The 25813-nt window shown below is 42.5% G+C and overlaps 5 protein-coding genes across 5 annotated transcripts; 1 reads left to right on the forward strand and 4 right to left on the reverse strand.

Annotated features, from left to right (window-relative positions):
• Nucleotides 1–5573: 5573 nt before the first annotated feature.
• Nucleotides 5574–8766, reverse strand: mthfs (5,10-methenyltetrahydrofolate synthetase (5-formyltetrahydrofolate cyclo-ligase)). The gene is made up of 3 exons (XM_067249245.1): nucleotides 8642–8766; nucleotides 8009–8276; nucleotides 5574–6006 (listed from the first exon to the last, which is right to left on the reverse strand). Exons 1-3 carry the CDS (start codon nucleotides 8759–8761, stop codon nucleotides 5780–5782), a joined length of 615 nt encoding a protein of 204 aa, XP_067105346.1. The 5' UTR covers nucleotides 8762–8766; the 3' UTR covers nucleotides 5574–5779.
• Nucleotides 8767–8896: 130 nt separating this feature from the next.
• Nucleotides 8897–13799, reverse strand: atp6v0d1 (ATPase H+ transporting V0 subunit d1). The gene is made up of 8 exons (XM_067248832.1): nucleotides 13574–13799; nucleotides 12769–12940; nucleotides 12180–12358; nucleotides 11835–11914; nucleotides 11654–11731; nucleotides 11276–11452; nucleotides 10921–10998; nucleotides 8897–10492 (listed from the first exon to the last, which is right to left on the reverse strand). Exons 1-8 carry the CDS (start codon nucleotides 13698–13700, stop codon nucleotides 10331–10333), a joined length of 1053 nt encoding a protein of 350 aa, XP_067104933.1. The 5' UTR covers nucleotides 13701–13799; the 3' UTR covers nucleotides 8897–10330.
• A 436-nt stretch (nucleotides 13800–14235) lies between these two features.
• Nucleotides 14236–16961, forward strand: agrp (agouti related neuropeptide). The gene is made up of 5 exons (XM_067249328.1): nucleotides 14236–14650; nucleotides 15111–15180; nucleotides 15432–15604; nucleotides 15837–15928; nucleotides 16529–16961. Exons 2-5 carry the CDS (start codon nucleotides 15152–15154, stop codon nucleotides 16721–16723), a joined length of 489 nt encoding a protein of 162 aa, XP_067105429.1. The 5' UTR covers nucleotides 14236–14650; nucleotides 15111–15151; the 3' UTR covers nucleotides 16724–16961.
• A 360-nt stretch (nucleotides 16962–17321) lies between these two features.
• Nucleotides 17322–19578, reverse strand: LOC136955065 (chymotrypsin A-like). Its single transcript, XM_067248663.1, has 7 exons — nucleotides 19527–19578; nucleotides 19094–19197; nucleotides 18818–18897; nucleotides 18642–18720; nucleotides 18147–18327; nucleotides 17691–17824; nucleotides 17322–17543 (listed from the first exon to the last, which is right to left on the reverse strand). Exons 1-7 carry the CDS (start codon nucleotides 19576–19578, stop codon nucleotides 17382–17384), a joined length of 792 nt encoding a protein of 263 aa, XP_067104764.1. The 3' UTR covers nucleotides 17322–17381.
• A 3621-nt stretch (nucleotides 19579–23199) lies between these two features.
• LOC136954971 (chymotrypsin A-like) lies at nucleotides 23200–25630 on the reverse strand. The gene is made up of 7 exons (XM_067248507.1): nucleotides 25579–25630; nucleotides 25216–25319; nucleotides 24967–25046; nucleotides 24387–24465; nucleotides 24099–24279; nucleotides 23569–23708; nucleotides 23200–23361 (listed from the first exon to the last, which is right to left on the reverse strand). The coding sequence occupies exons 1-7, from the start codon at nucleotides 25628–25630 to the stop codon at nucleotides 23200–23202; spliced, it is 798 nt and encodes a 265-aa protein (XP_067104608.1).
• Nucleotides 25631–25813: the final 183 nt, after the last annotated feature.

A 25813-nucleotide genomic window follows, 5' to 3' on the forward strand; every position in this document is an offset into this window, starting at 1 on the left:
AGGGGGATGTGCGGAGCAGGGAGGAGAGGAAGGCTTGGGTGTTGCTGGTGTCTCGACACCAGAATGCTTTCACCCCCTCCGCTGTGGGGTTAGAAGGACGGAGGGGGGAGGAGAGAAGGAGGGAGGAGAGGAGGAGAGAGGTGAGCAGAGGTGAGGGAGGAAGACGGAAGCAAAGCAGCGTGTCCCCCTCCACACCTCACCATGTGACAGAGAGGAGGGGGGAGGAAGGGGAGGGGGGACAGGGAGGAGGGCTGGAAGGAAGATCACTGGCCCACGTGGGATCCTTCTTCCCTCTGTTGGAAGCAAAGGAGAAAGAGAGGGAAAGAAAAGGGAAGAGAGTTAGTGTTGATAAGGAAAGCAAGAAACGGATAGAATTGCAAAACGAGAAAAAGGTATAGATGGAAGGCGTGTGGAAAGATGGTGGGAGGAGGAGGGACAGATTCCACCTCCAGAGGGTGGTATGGAGGAGGTGTTGATGAAGTCAGGGCCTCCCAGCTGAGAGGAAGAGATCACACTCTGCCCTGTGTCTGCTCTCTCTGACTCTAAACACACAACACATACTGAGGCCAAGCACAGGAGAGAGGGGTCACCCTCTATTGGCCTTCTCTCTCTTTATCTGTCTTCCTCTGTCCCTCTCTCTGTCTCTGTGTCTCTCTCCCTGCGTCTCCATCTCTCTCAGTCTCTCTCTCAACTGTCTGACCTGGCTTTCATCCCACTATTGGGAGTCAGGACACGTTCTGTCTCAGACAGAGGGAGGGTTTGTGTGTGTGTGTGAGAGAGAAAGAGAGAGAGAGTAAGAGAGAGAGAGAGTGTGTTCAGGCTGACTAGCTTTAACAGCCCAGATTTTGCTAGATAAGTCATCACTCCACCCACCCACATGGCGTGACGGAATGGCACAGAGTACTGTCTGCCTGGCACACACACATACATTACAATACAAAACTCTCAAGAGTAGATTGAAATTCACAGTGTCCCTAAACAGAAACTAGCCCCACAGACCAGCACACTAATAACACACACACCTACACAAACTACAGTCACAATGGGGGGTTTGGAGCACGGGGGAGTTTCAGTGGCAGCTGAAAGTGATAAATAAAGCCAACCTGGCAACCCAAGTCAAATAGCCAACTTCTGTGATGTGAGCCGACCCTTCCTTTGTTGAAGCCTCATGTATTGAAATCCATAATTGGACTGGCTGCTGAACTGAGAGCTACAGTTCATACTTCCAGTGTTTTCTGTCTGTGCTCTGCAGGGCAGCTGTGGTGACTCGGAGAGAGCGTCTGTCTCCTCAACAGATCGTCTGAGCGGCCAGGCTGACAGGAAAGGACACGGTCACATTTCACCTCTTTACTGCCTCCCCCAGTTCAATAACTATAATTGTGTCCATGTAATTACTTTCTAAATTGTCGAGGGATGCCATTTCATCCAAACGTTCTCCGCTTAGAAAAAGAACGACCCATATTTGTGACACTGGCAAGACTTTCATTCACACAAACCTGGAGATGACTCATACAGTGGACGTGGTGATATCTGTCTTACACCCCGACAGTAAAACCTGTCTCTCTGTCCTGTCTCTCTGTCTCCAAGTCCACAGGGTTGTGCAATTGCCCCGAGGCTGGCGATATACCACACTCACTCTGGGGTTCCTGAGCTGTTTGGAAGGCTAAAAACATGATGCTAAATCAACAGCTACTGGACTAAAAGTCCTTGGGAACATCCCCTCCCTTCCAGCCTTTTGCTATCTCACTGCAAGCAGGAGACTGTAGACCCAGATTGGCCTGTTGTCGACTCAGACGTGGATGTCATTTCAGATATGTATCATAAATATTCATTTCATAAAGTTAGATAAATTCATGTACAATATATTCATTAGTGTTGATACAGGCCTGACAGGTTGACTAAATGTAGGAGATTTATCAGAGAGCTCAATACACGACTGTAATCACACTGATTGAATAATTAAACATGAAATAATGCACTTGTCATATGACAAATGAAATACCGTGTGTGTGTTTCTCTCTGTCTCCCAACTGCAGTGGTCATGGATCAGACTAATGACTTCTCTGGCGATTGAGTGAATTTACTTCTTTTCCTAGAGACGCTAGTCTGTCCATGAGCCCCCAGAACAAATATGCCTGTCTGTGAAACGCCTCCAAAGGCACGCTTCCATACGTGTGAAGCGTGTAACATAAGCCACTTGTCATCACTCAGCTTTAAAAGGGATGTGTGTGTGTTGGTGTATGCGCAAGTGTATGCCTGTGTGTGAGGTTGTGGTTGTGTATGTGTGAGTGTGTGTGTGTGTGTGTGTGTGTGTGTGTGTGTGTGTGTGTGTGTGTGTGTGTGCCTATGTGTATCTGCAACATCAGCCTCCTGCTATCAGTCAGCTTTATAGATTTACAGCCATGCTAGTGTGAACTCTTGCAACTACCCCATCAGTCATGCCTGCTAGTGGAGTCTGGGTACTGATTCACCATCTGTGGTGTGGTGATGTCCTGAACAGGGAGAGGGGCTTGGACCCCAGTCCTGTTCCCTTGTAGGTGATCAACAGGGAGGGGGCTGGACCCCAGATCTGTGCTGACCTGTACTGGAGGCTTTGCTTGTCTGATCTGCAGTCACAGACCCCGTCTCCCCCCCCCCCCACACACACACACACACACGCACACACACATACACACACCCCTGGCTCCATACCAGGATCCAATAAATGTGAATAAAAATAATTACTAGGCCAGACTCTGTCAACAGAGAATCTGGTTCATGCTTGAAAAAGATCCCTTTCTTTATGAAACCAAATTTTTATCACTTCCAGTACTGTTGTAAACACATGAAATACAATTATACAAGAGGAAAACAATACTAGTTTATCTAGTAATCTAAGTGAATACAGGACCAGTGTGTTGGTGTCCACACATACTGTGCAAGCCTGCCTGTAGTGGGAATCTGTACACAAGGCTCATTTTCAGTGAAGTCCCTCGAGGTGAAACACACCCCTCCCTGATCATGAAATATTGAAGAGCCCTTCACTGTTGTGGTTCATTGGGGACACACACACCACACACACATATATATTGCTAAGAGGACACACACAGACATGCGCACAAACACATCTCACACACCATGCACCAACATCACACTGACACACACACAGGCATGCGCACACTCCACATGCCATATGCACACACACACACTTCTCTGGGGAGAGATCAACAGGTTGAACACAAGGAGTCTGCCAAGCGACTGAGGAGGAGAGAGCAGAGAGCAATCTCATATACAGTTTAGAGGGGGCTAGGGACTCTGCCTTAATGGGCCATGCTGATCAAAAGCTGAAGGAACACACTATGAGCACTAGGAAATACAGAACAGGTTCAAATGACATCATGGACAGAACAACATACTGACAAAAACTGAAACAGCTCCCTACGAAATGGTTTTCCTTTGTGCCGTTCTTCCTGGTCCACTGGTGTGGACCTTGGAGCAGTGATAACCCTGGTCTCGGGCCATGCTCTTCTGGCTCCGGAGCCAACCAGGAGAGGGTGGCAGCAGAGCGCCTGTCTGCATCAGACTGCCTGGGCCTGTCACCTGGCAGCCCATGGAACGCTGGATTAGATGTGTGTAATGAGCACCCGTGCTGGGGCTTGGCACTGCTGCCATCCCAACAGATTTCATTTCTTTAATTAATCATCTCCTGGCTCCCTACGTCTCTGATTAGGCAGCCAGCCTCAGCCCTGAAGGAGAGATCAAGCAGACTAAGAATGAAGTGAGAGGAGCCGTGGAGGAGACAGCACACAGCCTGCTGCTGCAGGAGCAGCGCTTTACTCCTCAGGACTATAGACTCCAACACATGACTGTGGTCTTTGGGTTAACCTGTCGTTTGGTGTGTAAATGTGTATGAATGAGAGAAGATGAGAAATAGATAAACAGGCAGGCAGGCAGGCAGGCAGGCAGGCAGGCAGGCAGGCAGGCAGGCAGGCAGGCAGGCAGGCAGGCAGGCAAGCAGGCAGGCAGGCAGGCAGGCAGGCAGGCATATAATCAATCACGAGGGAGAGCCAGAGTACGACTCTTTGAACCAACCAAGACCCAAGTCTGGATCCTGCTGTTGAAGCAAAAGCACATCACCTGTTCCAGCAGTCTGTCTGCCCAAACCTGCGGAGCAAGTCGGCTCTGAGATTCTTCCATGTCAGACCCCGCCGCTGTTGTCTCCACTGTCCAGTGGATCAACTGTTGACCAAGGACATCAACATGACAGGACTCCTCCTGTCATTGACATTTGGCATTGCAATATTTTTAAGTACCTATCTCCAGTCATCTCTCTGATGATTTGTCAATTTATATTTTATTTAGACCTTTCTTTCTTATTCTGCTCTGTATTGTATGTTTATTCCTGGTTGTCTTTCTATCAGTTCAGTTAATAAACCTGCATAAAATCAATTTGTATGGCTCCTCTATTGATTACAACAATTTTCTACCTTTCAGTCAGTGTAATCTATATTGTTGATGTTATACCATAATTCACCTTAGTAATTATGTAACAATAGTAAAACGGTGAAATGCTTAGTAACGTTAATGATTACACATTCTTCACCGCAGTATATTAGTGTTCCGGATCCATAAATCTGGCTGATAGTAAGAGGCAATCTGTGTGTGTGTGTATGTGCATGTGTGTGTGAACACAACTCAGTTCTGCTGGTGATAGATTGTCCACCTCCCCTTTTCCAGTTCTAAACCCAGTGCTGAGCAGAAACATATGAGCTCATAGAAATACTGCCCAGTGCCAGTGAAAGCAATTCAAGGGCTTTGAGACTCTAATCAATGGAAATCACATCCAGTGAAAATGTGTGTAACGCTAGTAGGTGTGTAGTCTAAGTTCAACTGCCTTTGTGTGTTCAATGATTCCTGCTGATGAGTAATCCATGGGGATAATAAGACCTGGGGAGGTCGTTGCTGATCTTTATCCACCCTTGATAAACCTAAACAAGATCATCTTAAAATCCTCCATGCTCTTTTAAAAACATAATCAACTCCTAGAATACAGCCTCTGCTGTCCTCTTTTTCCATCCCAGCTGATTCTAATGACAGATACACATATCTAATCTTCAGTGAAAACAGTCGTGTGATCTGCTTAAAGCTGAGCTGGAGTCAAATCCTGCTCATTGTTCTACATCAGAACCAGGAGCTAATTCACATTTATTTTTAAGTCATCAATGGTTGGGTGGGGTCTATTGTCGACGCATGCATTAGAGCTGTCTGGTTGGTCGTGTGTTCAGGAATCCTCCTCATCTCAGCACCCAGAGAATCAGGATGGCAGGGTGTCACATGACTGTCCTCTGAGACCAGAGAGAATGATTTCACTATCGCACCGTTACCAGCGTTGGAGTGAGTGTAGTGGGGCTCGCACAAGGGACCTCTATCACACACCAAACTGTAGGAACACCAAGGTGAGGAGAAAGATGACTTATGTATTGTTCAGCACGTATGAAGGGGACATTAATTCGCCGGAGGACTACATTTCTTGGTTGCAACCACTAAAATGTCCACAGGAAAGTACCTTATTCAAAAGACAGTGCAGAAAACTATTTTATACTGTATTTGATCATTTTAATGATGATATCAATAATGTAATTACATTGTAATTGAACTGAAATCGAGGTTAAAACATTTTAACAATTCAGGCTTAATCTAAGCCACTGAAAGGCACAAGGAGAAAAGTGGTTCAGAATGCCGTCCAACGCCCTCAGGTCCACTTCTAGCTTCCGTCCACAGGGCCTGGTCCACAGGTGCACTACTCCAGGTCCTCGTACAGGACCTCGTCTATGAGGACGTCATTGTGATCCACAGGGATCTCCTGGCACAGCTGTTGTCTGAAGGCCAGAGCGATGGTATAGGGCTTTCCCTTGGGGTGTTTCATGCAGCGATCCAGGTACGTGTCGTAGAAACCCTTCCCTCGGCCCAGCCGGTTCCCACTCCTGTCAAAGCCCAGCCCTGGCATCAGGACGAGGTCCAGACCTCCTGAACAGGACGACAAGAGATGGACATGGCTCCATGACATGCTTCAGACGACAGAGAGAGAGAGGTACAACAGCAGCCATTGTACTGCCTCAATGATCTTTGGAGTAGTTCATGTTTAACAACTAGAACCACAGACAATGGAAAACATTCAGTGTGATGTTCAAGTGCAGTGCTTTGCAGAACTGAATACAGTTAAAGTACCCTCTGGTTGTATGTAATGACAAGGATGACATTGACAGACAATGGTTATTTTTTAGAGGCCTTGATGAATAAGAGGAGTTGTACTGGTCTGCCTTTCTTGCATAAATCGGTTTGGTGTAAAAAAATTATATATATATATATATATATATATATATATATATATATATATATATATATATATATATATATATATATATATATATATAGATTAAATGTCTTCTTAATGTGAACAGTTAAAATTCCATTATGTCGTTCCTCAAGATTTTGGTAAAAAGAAAAAACACCTTTTTCCAATTTCAAGAAGCCTAAACAGAGCATGATGAATTCTTAATACTCAATCGAACCAACCAAGCGCTGGTTACAGAAGGGCCTTGTTCTCAGACAGCCTTCAGCTCTCTGTAATCAGCGTTTACTGAGGAAGTGGTGACAGCTAGCACTACACATGAGAGTGACGGCCAACCCCAACCAAAACCAAAAATTTCCTACATGTGTGTATATCCACACCAGGGAGGAAGCCAACTTGTCATTATTTACATGCCAATCACAGGGCCGTCAGAACAAACAGGTCCATTCCTAATCTAGAAGCAGCCTGACGTGTGACAGCCGGGCTCTGAGACCAGGCCCCCTCCCACCCTCCACCTGTAGCCCTTCATACATTCACGTGTCCGCCATTCATGAATAAAAGAAGTGGATTAAAGGGACATTATGAATCAATTCTTCAAAAACAACAGCAGGGTTAGGGGATGCCATCATGCAGTCTGGTGATCATACTAACTCATGCATTATGGATGCACTTAAAGAGGCATCTCGCTTTTTGCCTCTTGTTAAACAGGTAAGGGACACACTTCTTGCTTTGTGGACCTTCATCAGAACCTGGATCTGACGTCTGCTCACCCAGAGCGACCCAGTCCTGCTCTGGTACTGGCATCTTCACACTGAGGTCATGTCAGCCATGTTTGAAGGACATCCCTTTCTTTCAAGCCCTTCTCCCTCTCTCCCTCGCTGTCTCCCTCTTTCTCTCTGTTCTCCAGCACCACACAGGAGTATCAGAGAAACAGGAAAAAGCTTTGATCTGGTTTAGATGCACAGCAGGGGGTCAATCCTGGCAGTGTATTAGTACTTTCCCCCTCAAAAAACATACTTTCTGAGGATTGGTTCCATTATTTTTCACTTTCAAAGAGAGCATCCAATTGCAACTGTATCATTGGACAAACTAGCCAGTCAGGCTAGGCACTGCTATTTTCAGGCAGTATATCAATCTGGTGCTGGTATTTAATTTCCTATCTACCTAATAAAACAGTGTCTGGTTAAAAATAGAAAAAAGGTTGACATTCTAAAGCAGGCTCATGCAGGAGATTAAAACGTTAATACGCCACTGCCATATTGATCTTTATCAAACTAAACTTGGCCAATGTGATTAAAATGTGTCTTATGTAACAGGACTGATTCACCACTGATATGTGCCTGTTTTCATATAGCTGTGAGAAAAGCAACCCTGTCTAGTACACTATATCTTTCGTAGCTTGGTTGATGTTAGTAGCACAATACCACCATCTACTGGTAAATATGTACAAAGATCATTTTTGGCAAGATTTGGAATGGGGTTTTGTGGTCTATCCCAGTGTTCTAATGCTTTGCTTGATATCACAAACAATTAAAGTGATTTGTAATGTTTTTCAAAGATGCCTATATTGTATAACCTACTGGCTTAGAAAGAAAATTATGAATGAAAGAGTATGTAAGTGTGGGAGAAAGAGAGAGAAAGAGAGAGAATTCCTGACTATTCATGCATGGGACTGACCCGTGGCCAGGGCCTCCTCCCTGGTGTGGTCTTCGTCAGCAGGCTGCCTGATGTTCCAGGAGGTCAGAGGCAGAGTCTGCAGCTCCTCGAGGCTGCTCAGACGCACCATGTCCATGTGGTTACTCTCTGTGCTGCGGTACTTGGGGATGAAGCAGGTTTTACCTTGCTCAAACATATCCTTGATGATGATCTCCGTACTGACCTCGTCGGCCATGCTGAGGAACACTGCCATGCGCTCACAGCTTGCATACTTGGGATGTTTAAAAAGCTGAATATAACAGGGAATACAATTAATGTAGATGGACCTCAGGCCTCAGAGCGGAAGGATTTACGCAGAGAACATGTTCGGTGGTCCACCACTTGAGGGCAGCGTACTTAAGTAAACCCAAGCATTAGACTCATGCAAGACATCTGACTTTTTTTCTGAATTAGTGTTATATTCGCATTTGCATTCAAACTAATTTGAATAAACGTGATAGAAACGCACAAGCCATAGCCTACTACCAGTTATTCCTTGCCACTACACCGTCCTGACGTTTACGCAACTACAGTTGCTGACGTCGCTCACAACAAGACTGTACTCAGATGCCAAAACGTGTAGACACATTAAACAATTATAAATCCGCTACGCACCTTTTGAGAGATTATTTTAGACTGGCGCAGTTTCTCATGATCGTCCAGGGATGCTACGCGTCTCTTTATTTCTTTTCTCATGGCTTGCTTAGCAGCACGTAAAGCCGCCATACTCGCCATCTGCAAAAGGCCCAGCAGTGAGTTTGAATTTATCGCCCCCTCGTGTCTACCACGAGCATTTAGGGTCAACATTTAGTTCCAGAGAAAGCAGTTTGTGTCCACTGACCACACGAAAAACAAGATATAAAAAAACAGTCAGAATTCGGTCACATTTTTACTCAAGACATTTACAACACACATTGCACAAATTAGACATAAAACTTGACATGAAACTCCATACACCATGACAGCAATACATGTTTTTTTAACAAGCATGAGTCAATTATGTATTCAATCTTAAATATATATGTACACATCCTTGCTGTATACTTATTACATTTTTCTATAAGCACATACAATATTTTCTTCCCATTCAAAGACATAATCATCTGACGTCAAATAGTTTACTCATTTACAAAGGAAAGTACAGTCAACACGCATTGAAGCTTCAAAGAACAAATACCAGGAGTGGGTGTTAATATGATTCAGTTGCTCCTACTTTTTGTGTTTTTACGCTTTTGAAGAAAAAGTTAACAGGGGATTTATATCTGTGGTCCAACTTTCCATTGAGGTAAGCTGCACAGACCACACTCTGATCAAGAGCCTTCTTGACTTTCAGAACAGATCATGACCATACCATTGAATGCATTAACAAAAAAAACACACAAAACATCCTTCTTTTGATTTTCACCTTTGACTATAAAGACATACCAATACTAAACAATGGAATGTTTTCATGTGTACAGAGACTATATGTTTCAGGCCTCGTCATCTGCATCCTGGGTTGAGGATGTATTGTAAAAGGTGATCCATGTGCCCTTGTGGTGCAGTCGGACACGACCTCTATGGACTAAACAGTGCTGCCTAATGAATTTAGGGGAGTGTTGTTTTGACAAGCCTTCAAGCAGCAGCCCAGTCACTTTCACATGTGGCTGCTAGGTTTGGCAGCCAGGCTCCAACTACCACAGGCAGAACCCTGCTACTGGTTTTGGTCATGTGAGAGGAGAAAGCAGCACACAAACGTATTAGAATCTGGTCTATAACTACCATTTTTGTTCTACACGGACAGTCAATCACACTAAACAGGAGGGTACACATACACCCCCTCAGAGGTCATTTGTCCAGAACTGTTAGATATTTTTCCAAAATCGGGTGCAGTTTACGTTACAAATTCACATCTGAGTGAGGAATGGGTGGTAATTAGAGCCAATTCACTAAAAGACCAAACAGCAATTTGTTAGAGCCCATTAATCATCCTGTATGCATCAGTAAACACATAAATGAACACTGTTCTTTACATATAAATTGCAGATGGGCCATCCCTTTTTCCTTCTCTCCCAATGTTCTTGATTTAGACCAAGAAGCGATTTCTTTTTCCGAGTCAAGATGTAGTAGGCGGTATTACAGCTTTGATGTAAATAAAGAATGAAAGAAAAATGTGAGAGATCAGGCAGTGGAGATGGACAGTAATCGTGTGTGTGTGTGTGTGTGTGTGTGTGTGTGTGTGTGTGTGTGTGTGTGTGTGTGTGTGTGTGTGTGTGTGAGAATGAGAGAGAGAGAGACAATGGGAGGGGGTGTCAAGGAGGAAGGTTAGAATATGGGGATGTAGTTGTCGATCTTGGCGCGGTGCCTCTGGGCAATGCACTCAGCAATCCACACGATGTTCCTGCACTCCTGTTCCTTCAGCTTGACATATGCATAGAACACGCTGAAGTGGAACTGGTTGAGGAACGCCAGCTTGTTCAGCTTCACCTGAGGAGAACGTCACATCATCAGCAGGTTAACATGAAGAGCAGACAATATCTCGGACAAGGAAAAGCAGGATTCTACCACCAGATGAGCCAGCAGCTAGGAGACAGGCACTGACTATACTGCCTACAGAGAAAAAGGCCCATCCATCAAAAATATATTTAATACCATACAGGAGAAAATAAGCATATTGGCTTTATTAGGTTCTTTCTGTGTATGGTCACTGTGTGTGTGTGTGTTCTAGGTCAGGTTAATTTTCCATTTGTAACAAGTACATTGGAAGTCTTGGTACAGCTCCTCTCAACAGTTTCCTTGCAGTGTAACATAGGACTCACATGGTTTAAAATCTTAATGGGTGTGTGTGTGTCAGACAGTTTGTGATAATATGTCTGTACTGGGAGTGAGGGAGAAAGTGGCGTCACACGTCTTACCTCGTGCTCAAAGAACCTGTCCTCCAGTGTTTTGTCCCCAGGGTTGCTGCCAGCACCTTCAAACAGCAGTTTGTATTCCTGAGCATTGCAGGGAAAGGGAGGAAAGGAAGGATAAACCTCTACTTGTTAGAGGGGAGGCACTTGGAACCACATGCTTCCAAAACTGTAAGAAGACATGTTAAGACCCATTGTTTGTGGAGTGGAGGGAAAATGTATGATCTATCATTCAAAATTACGTTTTGGGAGGCAGACATTCTTGTTCAAGCCTAACTGTAAAGAGGCCTGGTATCAGTGTAGCTGATGTGAACTAAAAAAACTCTTCCGTCATTTTTCCTGACATCTGATGTCTACTCACAGGGTAGAAGTCGGCCACGGCCTTGACTTGCTCATAGTCGTCTGCACGGGCTAGCTGGGCTAGACCCTCAGGGTACAGCTTGCCACAGTGGGGGAACAGCTTGGCCCGGTCCTCCTTGGACAGCTCGGTCCCAAACGAGTTGATGGTGATGATGAAGGCTCTCCTGTCTGCCTCAAACTGGGTACCAAAGAAAAGGTAGAGGTTAAATAGCTATCTATTGGCCTATTTGTATATGGAGTTTATTTGTGTTGACACAAAAGGTAATCAAATAGAAGATAGGTGCACATATTCATAAGTGGATACAATGAATGGGGTCCACTATGTTTGGAAATACTTCATGAGACTAGGGAGATGAAGTTATTTATGAAACACACTGACCTCCAGGATGGGACACATGGTATCTGCTGTGGTTCCTCCCAGGTTGGAGCAGAACTTGTAGAAAGCCTCCAAATAGGCCTGAAGAAGAACAGGTAGGACTGATTCACATAAAGTCACACTGGTTTCAAACGCAGTCACAGACCATAGGTTAGACTACCCATGTGTAAATTATTCTTCTCACCTTGTACAGAGTGTTACGGATGATCTCAATGTTCATTTCATCCAAATCCTGCTCAGATATGCAATCTTGGAAGAATGCGGCTAAATAATAATAAATAAAATACAATTAATTAAAAGACGCTAAGGATTTTGCTGAAATTGCCATTAAACACATCCAATGCACTGGCGCCCCCTTATGCACACGACAGGAAACGAGACACAAGACAACCTCTTTTCAGGAAGCGACACCAGATAAATACAGGAAGCCACTACGTATATCCACAATACATCTCTCTGATGAATAAGAAGTGGTAAATCAACAATGATTATGCTCTGAACTGGCACACAAGTCCTCGCCCGCCCTTACCAAGGGGAGTGTCCACCAGGATGGCATTGTAGAGCTCAGCTGGGGTCTGAGCGATGTTGACAGCCTCCATCTGCTCAAAGCTGCCCAGGGGGTGGCACTTAGGCACCAGCTCAGAGATGGCACGCTGGTGCAGAGTGCCTGTGATCAACAGGATGACGTTGTCGATCATGTAGCTGTAACTGTGGCGAAAGAGTAAAATAAGTGAGTAAAGCTCAGTACAAGTGGACTTAGTAACAATCTGAAGGACCAATGTCTTTGAAATTGAAGCTTGGATTTCTTTCTGTCCTTAAAAGGCAATAAAAGCTTCAGGCAGAATCAGAATTCGGTTTATTCTCCATGTAGGTTTACACAAACACGGAATTTACTGTGGCAGGAAGGTGCGAACAATAAACATATAAGGATCTTAAATTAAGTCAAAAAGTACAATAGCCTAACTAATTCTAGGCTAAATATCCTACAGTTATTCCTACTGTAAAATGAGTACCACTGTGAACTCTGAGTTGCACCCACTGCACAACACATAGTGAGACAACAACAGTATGGGACCAGATCCTGTTGTATCTGTGGCATTATTTATTGGGGAACTTACGTGATGAAGTCCATGAAGCTGGCTAGTGGCTCATAGGACTGGTTCCTCATGTGCCGAAACTCAACCACCATTTTCTCTTTGAGCTTGTCATCAATGACAGAGACGGTGAGAGGAGAAGCCTCGTTGGCCAAAAAGCTCCCATAGTCGGTGCTCTGCAAGTGGAGCTTCAGGTCTGTAAAGACAGGGAAAGGGTCCAACGCTTGGTTTAGTAAATGCTTTTAACAATGTTTTATTATTTTTTAAAGTTGCCTTCTGTTTAGCACAGATGACAACATGACAGCTACACTACTGCGTGTCATTGGGCAATACTATTCGTTTCCTCTTAAAATCCCCATGTTTATCAATGTAGTCATGGGGTCAGGAATGACAGCCCTGTCTAGTGGCTGCTTGTTGAACTGTACGGCTTGCAGTCAAACGGCATTTTTCAGGTGTAAAAACGTAGGTTCCATTTATGAAACAATGTGCCATTAAACCAAACTAAATGAGTTGATTTTGAGAATGAAATTAGTCGCTTCTAAAAACAGGCCAAGCTTGCTCGCTTAATTACTTAGCTAAGCGAGTAATTTGCTAGTTAGCAACGCTAGGCTAGCGTAGAGTGTTTATGGGAGGCATATCCAGGTAGTTTAATACATTTTGCTGGCACACAAACATCTAGGATTAACTACCAAAAATATTTTTAGGCAACAATGACAAATGTCTGAAACGTTGACATCTACCTCGACGCAAATCTAATTTACAGGCAGCTAATAGTAGTACGAAGCTAGCTTTGCTACACTTGAAGGGTTCCTTGCTAGCACTGACTCACCTTCGAGTGTCTCACACTGGACAAGATTCAAATAGTCCGTCTGGGATAGAATTCCAGCCTTGAAGCCCCTTACCAATCCCTCTAAATACCCGTTGTCAACATTGAAATACAGCTCCGAGAAAGGCATGTCGACGGCTTAGAATACGAGTATTTTTTTTACTAGAAAATACAGTGCTACCGTAGCTAGCTAGCTAGCTAGTTAAAAAGCTGCAGCACCAAGCAAGTAGATACCCGGCTGTGACAGGCACGTGATTTGCTGGGTATAACCATGTGACTCATCATCTGATAAGTATGACGTTACTGTAAAACTAGATACGATTTGTATTTCTTTACGACTTATTGAATTGGGATAACGTGAGCACAAGCAACACATCTGATTCAACATGCATTCACCTTAAATATGCATTCAGTAAAGCAATGTAGCCTAAGATATTCTAGCAAAACAAAAACCAGGCTACATCCTAGACTGGTCTTCATTGCACAATAATATTGAGAGAAAACGCACACAGCCTTCCATCACCAGGCCTACCAATAACTATTAGTGGCATTAGCCTTTAAGTGACCAGATAGAGGAACTTTGAACATAGGCTATAAGCATCAAAATCAGTGTTTTGGGTTCGTTGGATGACATTTCCTGTGACACGTGTCCCAATAATGGTAAAATTGAGAAATTACAATGAACCTGGGCCAGGTTTTATTCATCTAACATATGCATTTGAGTTGATAAAGGCCTACATGTTGTACTGCTAAATTGTTGATGAATTATATAATGAATGTATCACAGCTAAAATAACAACTTACATTATGTGCACACATAAAAAATGGATTTGATTTGTGCTGAGTGCACTATTTTGAGTTTCATTACAGGACTATGTGACTATGATTTGGATTCTGGGTATTTCACTAAGAGGTTAAGTGGCATATATGGTGGATGAACTAGCTCCTATCTGAAGATGTTCCAGTTCCAACACTAAGTGGGTGCCTTCTAATGGAAGAACCAGAATGACGCAGTTTCTTTTCCTGTGAACCATAACATTCTGATCAATATGTCAACATGTCCACAAAGAAAACAATTAGGTGAGCCAAAGACACACAGAGGAACCTAATATATGTTTTGTCCCTGTTATCATGCACGTGAGGTATTTCTGTTTTTTTAAGCAGCACAATATATCAACACCAGAGACCCAGTCTATAAATATTATTGACATTAGAGAACATTATTGTGGTAAAAACACATTTTCATGTCTTTGTAATTCACAAACTTTGATTCCAACACACCTTTTGATGAACTACTTGATTCATTACTGATGATTCATACTTGCACTTACCAATTTTCTGTGCATGCCACAAGTCAAGTTGTACATATTCTTGAGGTCAAACCACAGGACAGTGTACTAATGGTGATCATTGTTATTATTAACATCACTCGCATTTTTTTAAGTTGACTTCTGTGTGTTCGTATTATGGGCCCTAAGGCTCTTGAGGTTGAAAAAGAGGCTTCATAATGACCACTCCCCTTCCACCACCATTACATTAGATCAAGGATGGCTCTTTATAAAGAAACCCTCAGAGTTCTAAATGGAGAAGAGGAATTCATTGGACTACAGGTTAGTGGAATTACTTGACACTTCTCTTTCTGTCTCTCTCTGACTCTCTCTCTCTCTCTTTGCGTTGTTCTTCTTTCATCTTTTTTTCGGTCTCTTTCTCTGTGTGTCTGTCCTAGCCAGTTGGCCATCTTTGTTATTTTGTTCTGGACATGGGACTCTGAGGTCCAGTCAATTTAAACAACTGCATGATGAGACTGTGACTAAATATTACAGTGTGCATTCCATTAAACCCATCCTTTCTTTCCTCATAGAGAAATAAACTTTGGATTGTTGCATTCGGTCAGCATGCTCAACTCAATGATACTCTTCTGGTGGACGCTCAATCTCATCCACATGGCATCTGGGCTGGTCCATGGAAACATGCGTTTGGATGACACTCATCCCAGCCTGAGAAGGAGCGAGGACTCTTTCCTCCCAGATATAGGTTAGTGGTGTCAGACTTTAACCGAAAATACATTCATTTAACCAGGGCACAGTTACAAATAGCATTATGAAATGATCAATGCATACAAATACTGTACTTTCATGTGAGAAACACTAAAATGCCTTAGAATCCGACTGTACCGCCCACTGATTCCTATCAGTTTCTTAGATTTGTATTTATTTTATGGGGAAATAAAAAGGTAGGAATTTAACTGAAAACTTTGTTTCCATAGGGAAAAGCTCCGTATCCAGTGTGGATCCAGTGCATTTCAGAACTGAATTTGAGGAGGAGCAGATGATGGTGGACACAGGATCTTATGATGAGGTTTGTGTGTGTGCATAATGTGTATGAGTAACGTAATGATGTAGTGACCATATATATTTAGATGGACAATAAGTGGGTTAAGCAACTTAACGGCATTTGACAAAGGATGAGATGACAAGCCCACAATACTTGTTTCACTTATTTATTTATTTTGGATTCATATTTTTTCTGTATATAATTATTATAATTTTTATTTTGATATAGTGTTGTGATAGTCTGTAAATTAAAACGGTGCCTTCAAGAATCAGCGTGATAGGTTACATAAATACGTGTTAGAATATAGACCATAAAATAGTGTGCCACCAAGCTACTATGATACAAAGGGTATTTTTTCAACTGCACGTCACAAATGCTTAATGTGATTTCATAAAAATGATAATAATAGCAGAGCATCTGGTAGACAGAACAAAAATTATTATAAATGATGAGAACAATACATTATTTTTATAATGTGACTGAATCCTCGGAACTAAGTCTAATATGTTGTATGTATGTATTTGTTTTGTCTGTTTTCTGTATGTGTGTATGTATACATGGGTGCATGTATGTGTTTGCATGTTTGTGTGTCTATGCACGTGTGTGTGTGTATTGTGTCACCAGGATGTTGCTGAGGCAGTGCAGCTCCAGAGCAGAGCTATGCGTTCACCTCGACGTTGTATCCCCCACTTTCAGTTCTGCCAGCAGGGCCACCACCTGCCTTGCTGTGAACCATGTGACACCTGTCACTGCCGCTTCTACGGAGCCTATTGCTCCTGTCGCCGGGTTGGACAGGACTGTACCCATGGACGCACTTAGTACAATCCACTGCCCCCTCCACCCCATCTTTGTCCCATTGCCAACCAAGTCTGACTATACTGAACATAGTGTTATAGGTATATTTATTCCTATGAGACCAAAAAGATATGCAGACTCAATGGGTGAGTCTATTCTTTATTCCTCTGTGTGATTTCATTTTTTATGTATTCTAACATATGTATAATCCTTTTGGTTTGAATTTACAATGCAATGAAACAGAAAATGTTACTCATGATCAAGAGGCTAATGTCTATGTTTATTCATCTGATGGAGAATTTAAGTCATGATTAAAAGGAAAGATTTGGACAAAAGTTGTTGTTTTTTTTGTAGTGTTTTTGTGCAATTTGCCTTAATAGCTTTATTGTTATTTTATTCAAATAGAACATTGTAATTTTATCATACTCTCATAAATATATTTTTTTGTAATTGCAAACCAAGTTGTCTTTAAACTGACATTTTAAATGATGATGTAGTATGCATTAATACTGTTCATTTATTGATAGTTACATATACTCTGTATTGAGGTCTAAAACTTATGTCTGCCTTCCATGCTTTGCTGTTCAACAACAAGTAAATAATTTTATAGTCTTAAACAATCTTAGATAAACAAAGATGTTTATTGATGACCAAAGTGAAACTTTTAGTAGTGATCACAACTTTAGTTGGCAGCGATGATCTGGTCGGCCCAGGCACGGAGCTCAGTGACGCGGGCGTACACTCCGGGCATGGAGGGGGTGCAGGTGCCACTGCCCCAGGACACGATACCAACCAGAGTCCAGGCACCAGCCTTCTCACAGACCAGGGGGCCACCAGAGTCACCCTGAAATACACAAAATACACTTTGAGTTCAGTCTGCATCCAATAATACAAGCACAGGACTTCAGGGATATATTTAAAACATGTTCAAAGTAATGTGACATCATCTCTTGGTAGAATCCTTCGGGGACAGAGTTTGAAAGAGTCTCACCATGCAGGAGGAGGCACCAGAGGCACCAGCGCAGATCATGAGGTTGGTGATCTTGCTGCCCCAGAAACGCTGGCACTCCGTGTTGGTCAGCAGAGGGAGAGCAGCCTGTTGCAGCAGGGCGGGGGTGTCAGGGGCTGGAGGGAGGGAAATCATATTTTAATGTGCAAAATACATTCATGAAGTCAACAAATGCATTTGTAAGAAACAAATTATTTGAATGCAGAATATGTTATATTCAGATTACAGAAAGGCACAGAAAGCATTCATGTAAAAGTGACTCAATGGAATAACCCATTAATAAAGGATAATACATTTACAAAAAAGTAAACAAAAAAACAGAAAATCCATCTTATGGTTATCCATTGATGGTTGATGTTTCACAGTTTTATATGGCCTAAAACATAAATACAGTATACCTGGTGCAGTCATGAGCTTGATATAAAGATTATACGTTACCATTGTGGCGGGTCAGACCCCAGCCGGAGGTCACACACTTCATGCCACCAGGGAAGTTGTCACCGGTCTCAGCAACACACACAGGGGACACACGGAGACCCATCTGAGCGGGGCTGGCCAGCTTGATCAGGGTGATGTCGTTGTTGATGGTGAAGCCATTGTATTTGGGGTGCTTGAAGACCTGTGGGTCAAATCATATTGCCCCAATCAGCATCCCAGTCCACAGTACCAACCAGCTAGAAATGACTTCATTCTACTAAGTATCTACTAAGTAAGGGAGTCAGGTGGCTGAGTGGTTAGGGAATCGGGCTAGTAATCTAAAGGTTGCCAGCTCGATTCCCGGCCGTGCAAAATGACGTTGTGTCCTTGGGCAAGGCACTTCACCCTACTTGCCTCGGGGGAATGTACTTACTGTAAGTCTCTCTGGATAAGAGCGTCTGCTAAATTACTAAATGTAAATGTAAGTATTGTGCAGCTTGCTTGTTGTTTTTTTACCTTGCCGATCCTCATGGTCTGAATGTCCTCAGCGTTGGAAGAGCGGTCATGCTCTCCCAGGATGACACGGTGAGAAGTCCTGAAACAGACCTTTCTAGTCAGTACACAGCTGTATCCGGAGGAACCCTAATTATCTGTGTCACCATGGAGACCATAACAGGTTATACAGTACTCACTTCACACCACAATGGGCAGCAGTGATGACCCAGTTCTCATTGATCAGGGAGCCACCGCAGAAGTGGAAGCCAGTGTAGTCCTGCAATAAAATACATAATAAAAAAATGGTTCCATTTCAAACATCTAGTTCAAACATCTAGTTCCAGACACATTATGATAGTCTGTAAGAATAATTAGTCTGTAAGAATAATTACTTGAATATCATTAATTGTATTTTATTCACAATAATTGAACATTTCAAAGGACTGCTGATTGATCAAAACTTTCCGCATTACCTGCAGGGACACCTGCCAGGGCCAGGAGTGGGGCACGGCCTCCTCACCGTTGACGATGCGGGCGTAGCCGGTGATGACAGGCTGGACGGCAGGTGAGCCACAGCCTAATGATAGAACCACATGGTCATGTTATCACATTTAACTACAGTATAACTCCTGAGTGTGCAACATTGTTGTCTTGATTTGTCTAGCCAAAGATGATAGGCTGGACGGCAGGAGTACCACAGCCTACAAACACAAAGGCTTTCAATTGACCTTCAACAAGTTACTTCTGACATTATATCTACCATATATTTGCACTGGTAGAAACTACAAAGCCTAAAATGCCTTGAGCATTCAACTCCTATGCCGTAAGTCAGTTTAAGGTGTGTAAGAGCATTACAAGCAGTACCACTCAGTGACAAAACCAGAGAAAGTCTGAAAGTTCTTATACCGTAGACTGCACCAACAAAGGCAAGGCAGGAAAGGATCAGGAGACAGGCCATGTTTGAAGCTTGGTGGGATTTGTCTTTTCTGAGGGTCTTTTATACCTGAGGGCCAGACGTATCTTATCTGTTGACTTGTGGGATACGGTACACCTTGCAATGGAAAGATTACATCATCCTTTCCATAGAAATAGACCATGGCCTTAGCAGTCACCATGCTTTCTGATATTTACCATTGAGGAGTAAGTGAAATTCATTTTTTCAATTGTTCCCTAGTGTACAGGCGTAACTTGTCTTGCTTAATTAAATGTAACTTTAAAATGTGCTTGCTCAGGGCAGAGTGTGTGAGTAATCTGTCAGGATCAGCAACAGTAGCAAAATACACTCAACTGGGCTGGTTTCCAACTTGAGAGATAAACAGTCTAGATTTTTTCCATCCTTGAAGTTTCCTTAAATTATGATTCTTGGAATGAGATTCAATTCAATGACTGTGGTAAAGCTTCAGTAGAAGATTTTCTTTTAAACATGTTCATCCAAACTGTTTAAAAGTGTTAATATGTTAACTGAGGCTTGTACATGTTGTATTGATAAGACAAGTACACAACACAAGGTCACTACTGTAGTACACACCTGACCCATTCCCAGGACATTGACTTGTCCTGAGTAATATGCAATGCTACCCATACTGTATTGTACAAGCAAAATCCTCATTATGAAAAAAGCATGTAGTGGATGTGGTGGGAGCACCATATCCACTACATATTCTTTCTTTAGTGCACTAAATCTTCAATTAATAGATTAATGTGTTTCTTTAAGCATTTGATTTTGGAACTAGCCTATTCATTCTCCCAACAATGGACAATTTGTGCTATTTCATTCCTTTGCAAAAAGTGCAAAGAGGGGTGAGACCTTAAAATGTTCCTTATCCTCCTTTTTTTTGTCAAGTTTTTGGTTAGTCATGACTCAGATAAAATTTTGTTTACATTTGCACATTTCAACGTCTCACACAATATTTTATACAAGACATCTTAATATTCTAATGTTATTTTAGGAACATTTCAGTCACGAAAATCCCTTGGTTAAAAAGGCAAATAATAATACTGACTAGACACTTGTTTTATTCAGGATGAAATAAAACTGAAAACAATTCTGACAACCTTAGTTGGTAGCAATGATCTGGTCAGCCTAGACACGAAGCTCAGTGCGTACACTCCCGGCATGGAGTGGAGCACGGCCTCCTCACCGTTGACGATGCGGGCGTAGCCGGTGATGACAGGCTGGACGGCAGGTGAGCCACAGCCTAATGATAGAACCCCATGGTCATGTTATCACATTTAACTACAGTATAACTCCTGAGTGTGCAACATTGTTGTCTTGATTTGTCTAGCCAACGACGACAGGCTGGATGGCAGTAGTACCACAGCCTACAAACACAAAGGCTTTCAATTGACCTTCAACAAGTTACTTCTGACATTAGATCTGCCATAATCAAACCTTGCTATTCTGAAGTTCAGGTTCATATTATCACTGAACAGGAGACAAACCAGAGGAAGGCCATGTTTTAGCATTGGGGTTATCAATCTCTGTGGATTTCTTTTAGGGGCACTCAGGGGCGTAGCCACGGGTAGGCCTGGGTAGGCCCAGGCCTACCCAATTTGTTCTAAGGCCTACCCAAAGACGAAAATATCTCCCAAAAAGGATGCACCGAGTACACATCGCAAAGTAAATAAGTAAAAAGAAAAAGAAAAGTTACCTATCCATATTGTGACGCCACGAGAGGCTACACAGCCCTCAGCGGGACAGCTCAAAATAGTGCGAGGACACCGGGGTCGAACAAAACAAGGGGTTTATTAAAGATCCTCAGAATTAACAAAAAAACGTAAACGGCGCCTCTTCTAGGCGCAGGACTCCTTCTCTTCACCAAACCCCACTCTGCCCACCTAACTGTGGCTCTCCCTCTTTAACCCAACCCTTTAGGTCATTAGGGTCTGATCAGTTTCAGGTGTGCGGGAATGCCCCGTTTTTAGGGAGGGATGGAGCTCCCGGCTCCCCCAGCAGAGGGAGCCACAGCTGCTCAGGGCTGCAGCCACCTCCGGGGAATGTAGCACCCCTCCAGGACCCAGCCTCTCGTGACGTCACAATATTTTTCTAGGCCTACACAAAAATATTTTTTCTGGCTACGCCCCTGGGAGCACTATAAACCAGGTACTGCATGTACCCCTGTGTATCCCTCCCCCTGATGCAACCTGAGGCTTTACTGATAATAAGGAACATTTTCTCACATGTCTTTATTGGTTTTACAAAATAACAAGAAAAAGCACATCATTATGAATTATTTTACTACTACATTACATTACATTACTACTACCGATTACTTTAAAAAGCAGAATACATTTAAATCATGATATTTAACATTCATACTATACTATGCATTGAAGGGTTTTCATTTTGTTATGGCAGAACCTTCAGTGTTCAAGTACATTTCTTTGACATTGAAAGCAAGCAGTTGTTGGTTCAATCGTTTTAGAGGTATTTAAATTTGTATTTAAATAGCAGATGCTTTCATACAAATAGACATATAAATAGTGCATACAATAATCAAGGATCAGAAGTGCTTGATTGAACAGTATTTCCATGGTTAGTGCCAGGGAGCGGTCTGTATTTCACCAGGCACAGTGCATCAACATCCCAACTCAATAGTGCAACATTTCACATACCAGGTCTTGCAACACAGACTGTTCTTTGACATAACTCCCTATAATGGTGAGAGAACTGTGCATTATAAATGCTTGATTGTCTGCTGCGCTTACCATGTGGACTTTTGTATGTCATATTGGGAATAAAAGTCTGATAAATTAATACATGTACATGTAAAACTATTATGTAAATAACAGAAAACATGTTTAAAATGTAAGCATATTTACATAAGAAATGTAACCATATAATGAAATTAAATGTGTTGACAGTAATGGTTGGGGAATATTGCAGTATCATACAGATGAAGTGGTGACCTATTGAATACCTTCTTCATGTTCAGATGACTAAAGAAGTCACACAATGAGAATACTCTGAATGTATTAAAATGCCACTTTAATTACACTCTACACAACAGACAACATATGGAAAATATGATATCATATTAGAAAAGCATGGCCCACATTAGTGATACTGCAGTAACAATAAAAACACAATCATGTCTGTCAAGGATTCTAGTCTGAATAAAAGCATTAATTTATTCTATTGAGTTGAGTGAAGGTGTCAGTGTGGAAGGAAACTGAGTACTGACGAATGTTCACAGAAAGGTGCACCAAGCCACATGAGGACAAAATGTGTTCCTGAGAAGATCCTGTGTTATTGTTATTGTCATTTTGTTCAAATAGAACATTGTAATTCTATCAAACTCTAATCAATAAAACATGTGTGTAATTGCAAAGCAAGTTGTCTTTAAACTGACATTTTAAACGATGATGTAGTATGCATTAATACTGTTCATTAATTGATAGTTACATATAGTCACACTCACATTTTAGATGCTAATATGAGCTGTATTGAGGTCTAAAACTTATGTCTGCCTTCATGCTTTGCTGGTCAACAACAAGTGAATAATTTTATAGTTGTAAACAATCTTATATAAACAAAGATGTTTATTTATCATTGATCATTTTAGTAGTGATCACAACTTTAGTTGGCAGCGATGATCTGGTCGGCCCAGGCACGGAACATAGAGACGCGGGCGTAAATTCCAGGCAGGGAGGCGGTGCAGTCGCCACTGTCCCAGGACACGATACCAACCAGAGTCCAGGCACCAGCCTTCTCACAGACCAGGGGGCCACCATAGTCACCCTGAAATACACACAATACACTTTGAGTCCAGTCTGCATCCAATTATACAAGCACAGGACTTCAAGGATATATTTACATTTATGCATTTAGCAGACGCTTTGATCCAAACCGACTTCCAAGAGAGAGCTTTACAAATATTTAAAACATGTTCAAAGTATTGTGACATCATCTCTTGGTAGAATCCTTGAAAGTTTGAAAGAGCCTCACCTTGCAGAAGGCACCAAAGGTACCAGAGGCACCAGCGCAGATCATGGTGTCGCGAATGTTGCTGCCCCAGAAACCCTCGCACTCAGAGTTGGTCAGCAGAGGGAGAGCAGCCTGTTGCAGCAGGGCGGGGGTGTCAGGGGCTGGATTGAGGGAAATCATATTTTAATGTGCAAAATACATTACTGAAGTCAACAAATGCATTTGTCAGAAACAGATGATTTGAATGCAGAACATTTTATATTTAGATTACAGAAAGGCACAGGGCATTCATGTAAAAGTGACCCATTCATAAGGGATAATAAATGAATAATAAAGTAAGGAAATAAAAAGCATAAATAAGCATTTTTTTGTTTTCTATAACAAGAACAGAGTGCCTTCATAAAAGTCACAACAATCCATCTTATGGTTATCCATAGATGGTTGATGTTTCACAGTTACTGGAACTGATTAAATAATCGAATACTTAAAGAATGGAGGCCTTAAACATAAGTAGACATGGTGCAGTCATGAGCTTGATATAAAGATTATACCATTGTGGCAGGTCAGACCCCAGCCAGAGGTCATACACATCAAGCCACTGGGGAAGTTGTCACCGGTCTCAGCAACACACACAGGGGACACACGGAGACCCATCTGAGCGGGGCTGGCCAGCTTGATCAGGGTGATGTCGTTGTTATCGGTGAAGCTATTGTATTTCGGGTGCTTGAAGACCTGTCGGTCAAATCATATTGCCCCAATCAGCATCCCAGTGAACCAGGACCAGATAGAAAGGATTTCATTCTACTAAGTATTGTGCAGCTTGCTTGTTGTTTTTTTACCTTATCGACCTTAATGGTCTGAATGTCCTCAGCTTTGGAAGAGCGGTCATGCTCTCCCAGGATGACACTGTGATGTGGCCTACACATACATACTGAATTTTAAGTCAGTTGGAGTTATGGTTCCTAAGAAGATATTTGTACATTTTTATTAATGTTCACCGTACATGGCGGATGGCGGTTTTGGACAAATCTTTACTGTACAGAAACATCCAATATGGCTGCCATTATAGGTTCTTGATGCTTTTTTGTTAGAAATAAGGCATGTATACTAAATATGTGAATGTTGGGACCTTTGAGCTGCCAATGGCATCACTTTGAAAATTGACAAATTGGGGCGTGGCCTGTAGCGCCATCTATTGTCTCACATGGGCCATGTTTGGTATGGTAGTTACTAATACTCTGCAGTTTCAACATGCCAAATTTCTCAACTTTTACATTACTGGTCTAGGGGCTGCCATTGACTGCCATGGAAACAGCATTATAATAATAATACCACCAATAACAATAGGGTCCTCCTACCGGAGGAACCCTCATGATCTGTATCACCATGGAGACCATAACAAGGTAATACAGTACTCACTTCACAGCACAGCGGGCAGCAGTGATGACCCAGTTTTCATTGATCAGGGAGCCACCACAGAAGTGGAAACCAGCGAAGTCCTGCAATAAAATACATCATTTTTTTAAGTTATTCCATTTCAAACATACATCTAGTTTTAGATACATTATGAGAAATGATTTTGGAAGGATAATTACTTGAATCTCATTATTGTTCACAAAAATGTAACATTTCAAAGGACTGCTGATTGATCAAAACTTTCGGCATTACCTGCAGGGACACCTGCCAGGGCCAGGAGTGGGGCACGGCCTCCTCACCGTTGGCGATGCGGGCGTAGCCGGTGATGACAGGCTGGACGGCAGGTGAGCCACAGCCTAATGATAGAATCCCATGGTCATCACATTTAACTAGAGTATAACTCCTGAGTGTGCAACATTGTTGTATTGATTTGTCTACATTTGGTTAGCATACATTAAGACATACAAAAAAAAATTTGTACTGGTAAAAACTTCAAAGACTGCAAATCCATTGAGCATTCAACTCCTATGCCGTAAGTCAGTTTAAGGTGTGTGAGAGCATTACAAGCAGTACCACTCAGTGACAAAACCAGAGAAAGTCTGAAAGTTCTTATACCGTAGACTGCACCAACAAAGGCAAGGCAGGAAAGGATCAGGAGACAGGCCATGTTTGAAGCTTGGTGGGATTTGTCTTTTCTGAGGGTCTTTTATACCCGAGGGGCCAGACTTGTGGGATACGGTACACCTTGCAATAGAAAGATTACATAAACCTTTCCATAGAAATAGACCATGGCCTTAGCAGTCACCATGCTTTCTGATATTTACCATTGAGGAGTAAGTGAAATTAATTT

This window comes from Osmerus mordax, chromosome 13 (genome assembly GCF_038355195.1).
Source record: "Osmerus mordax isolate fOsmMor3 chromosome 13, fOsmMor3.pri, whole genome shotgun sequence".
NCBI lineage: Eukaryota > Metazoa > Chordata > Actinopteri > Osmeriformes > Osmeridae > Osmerus > Osmerus mordax.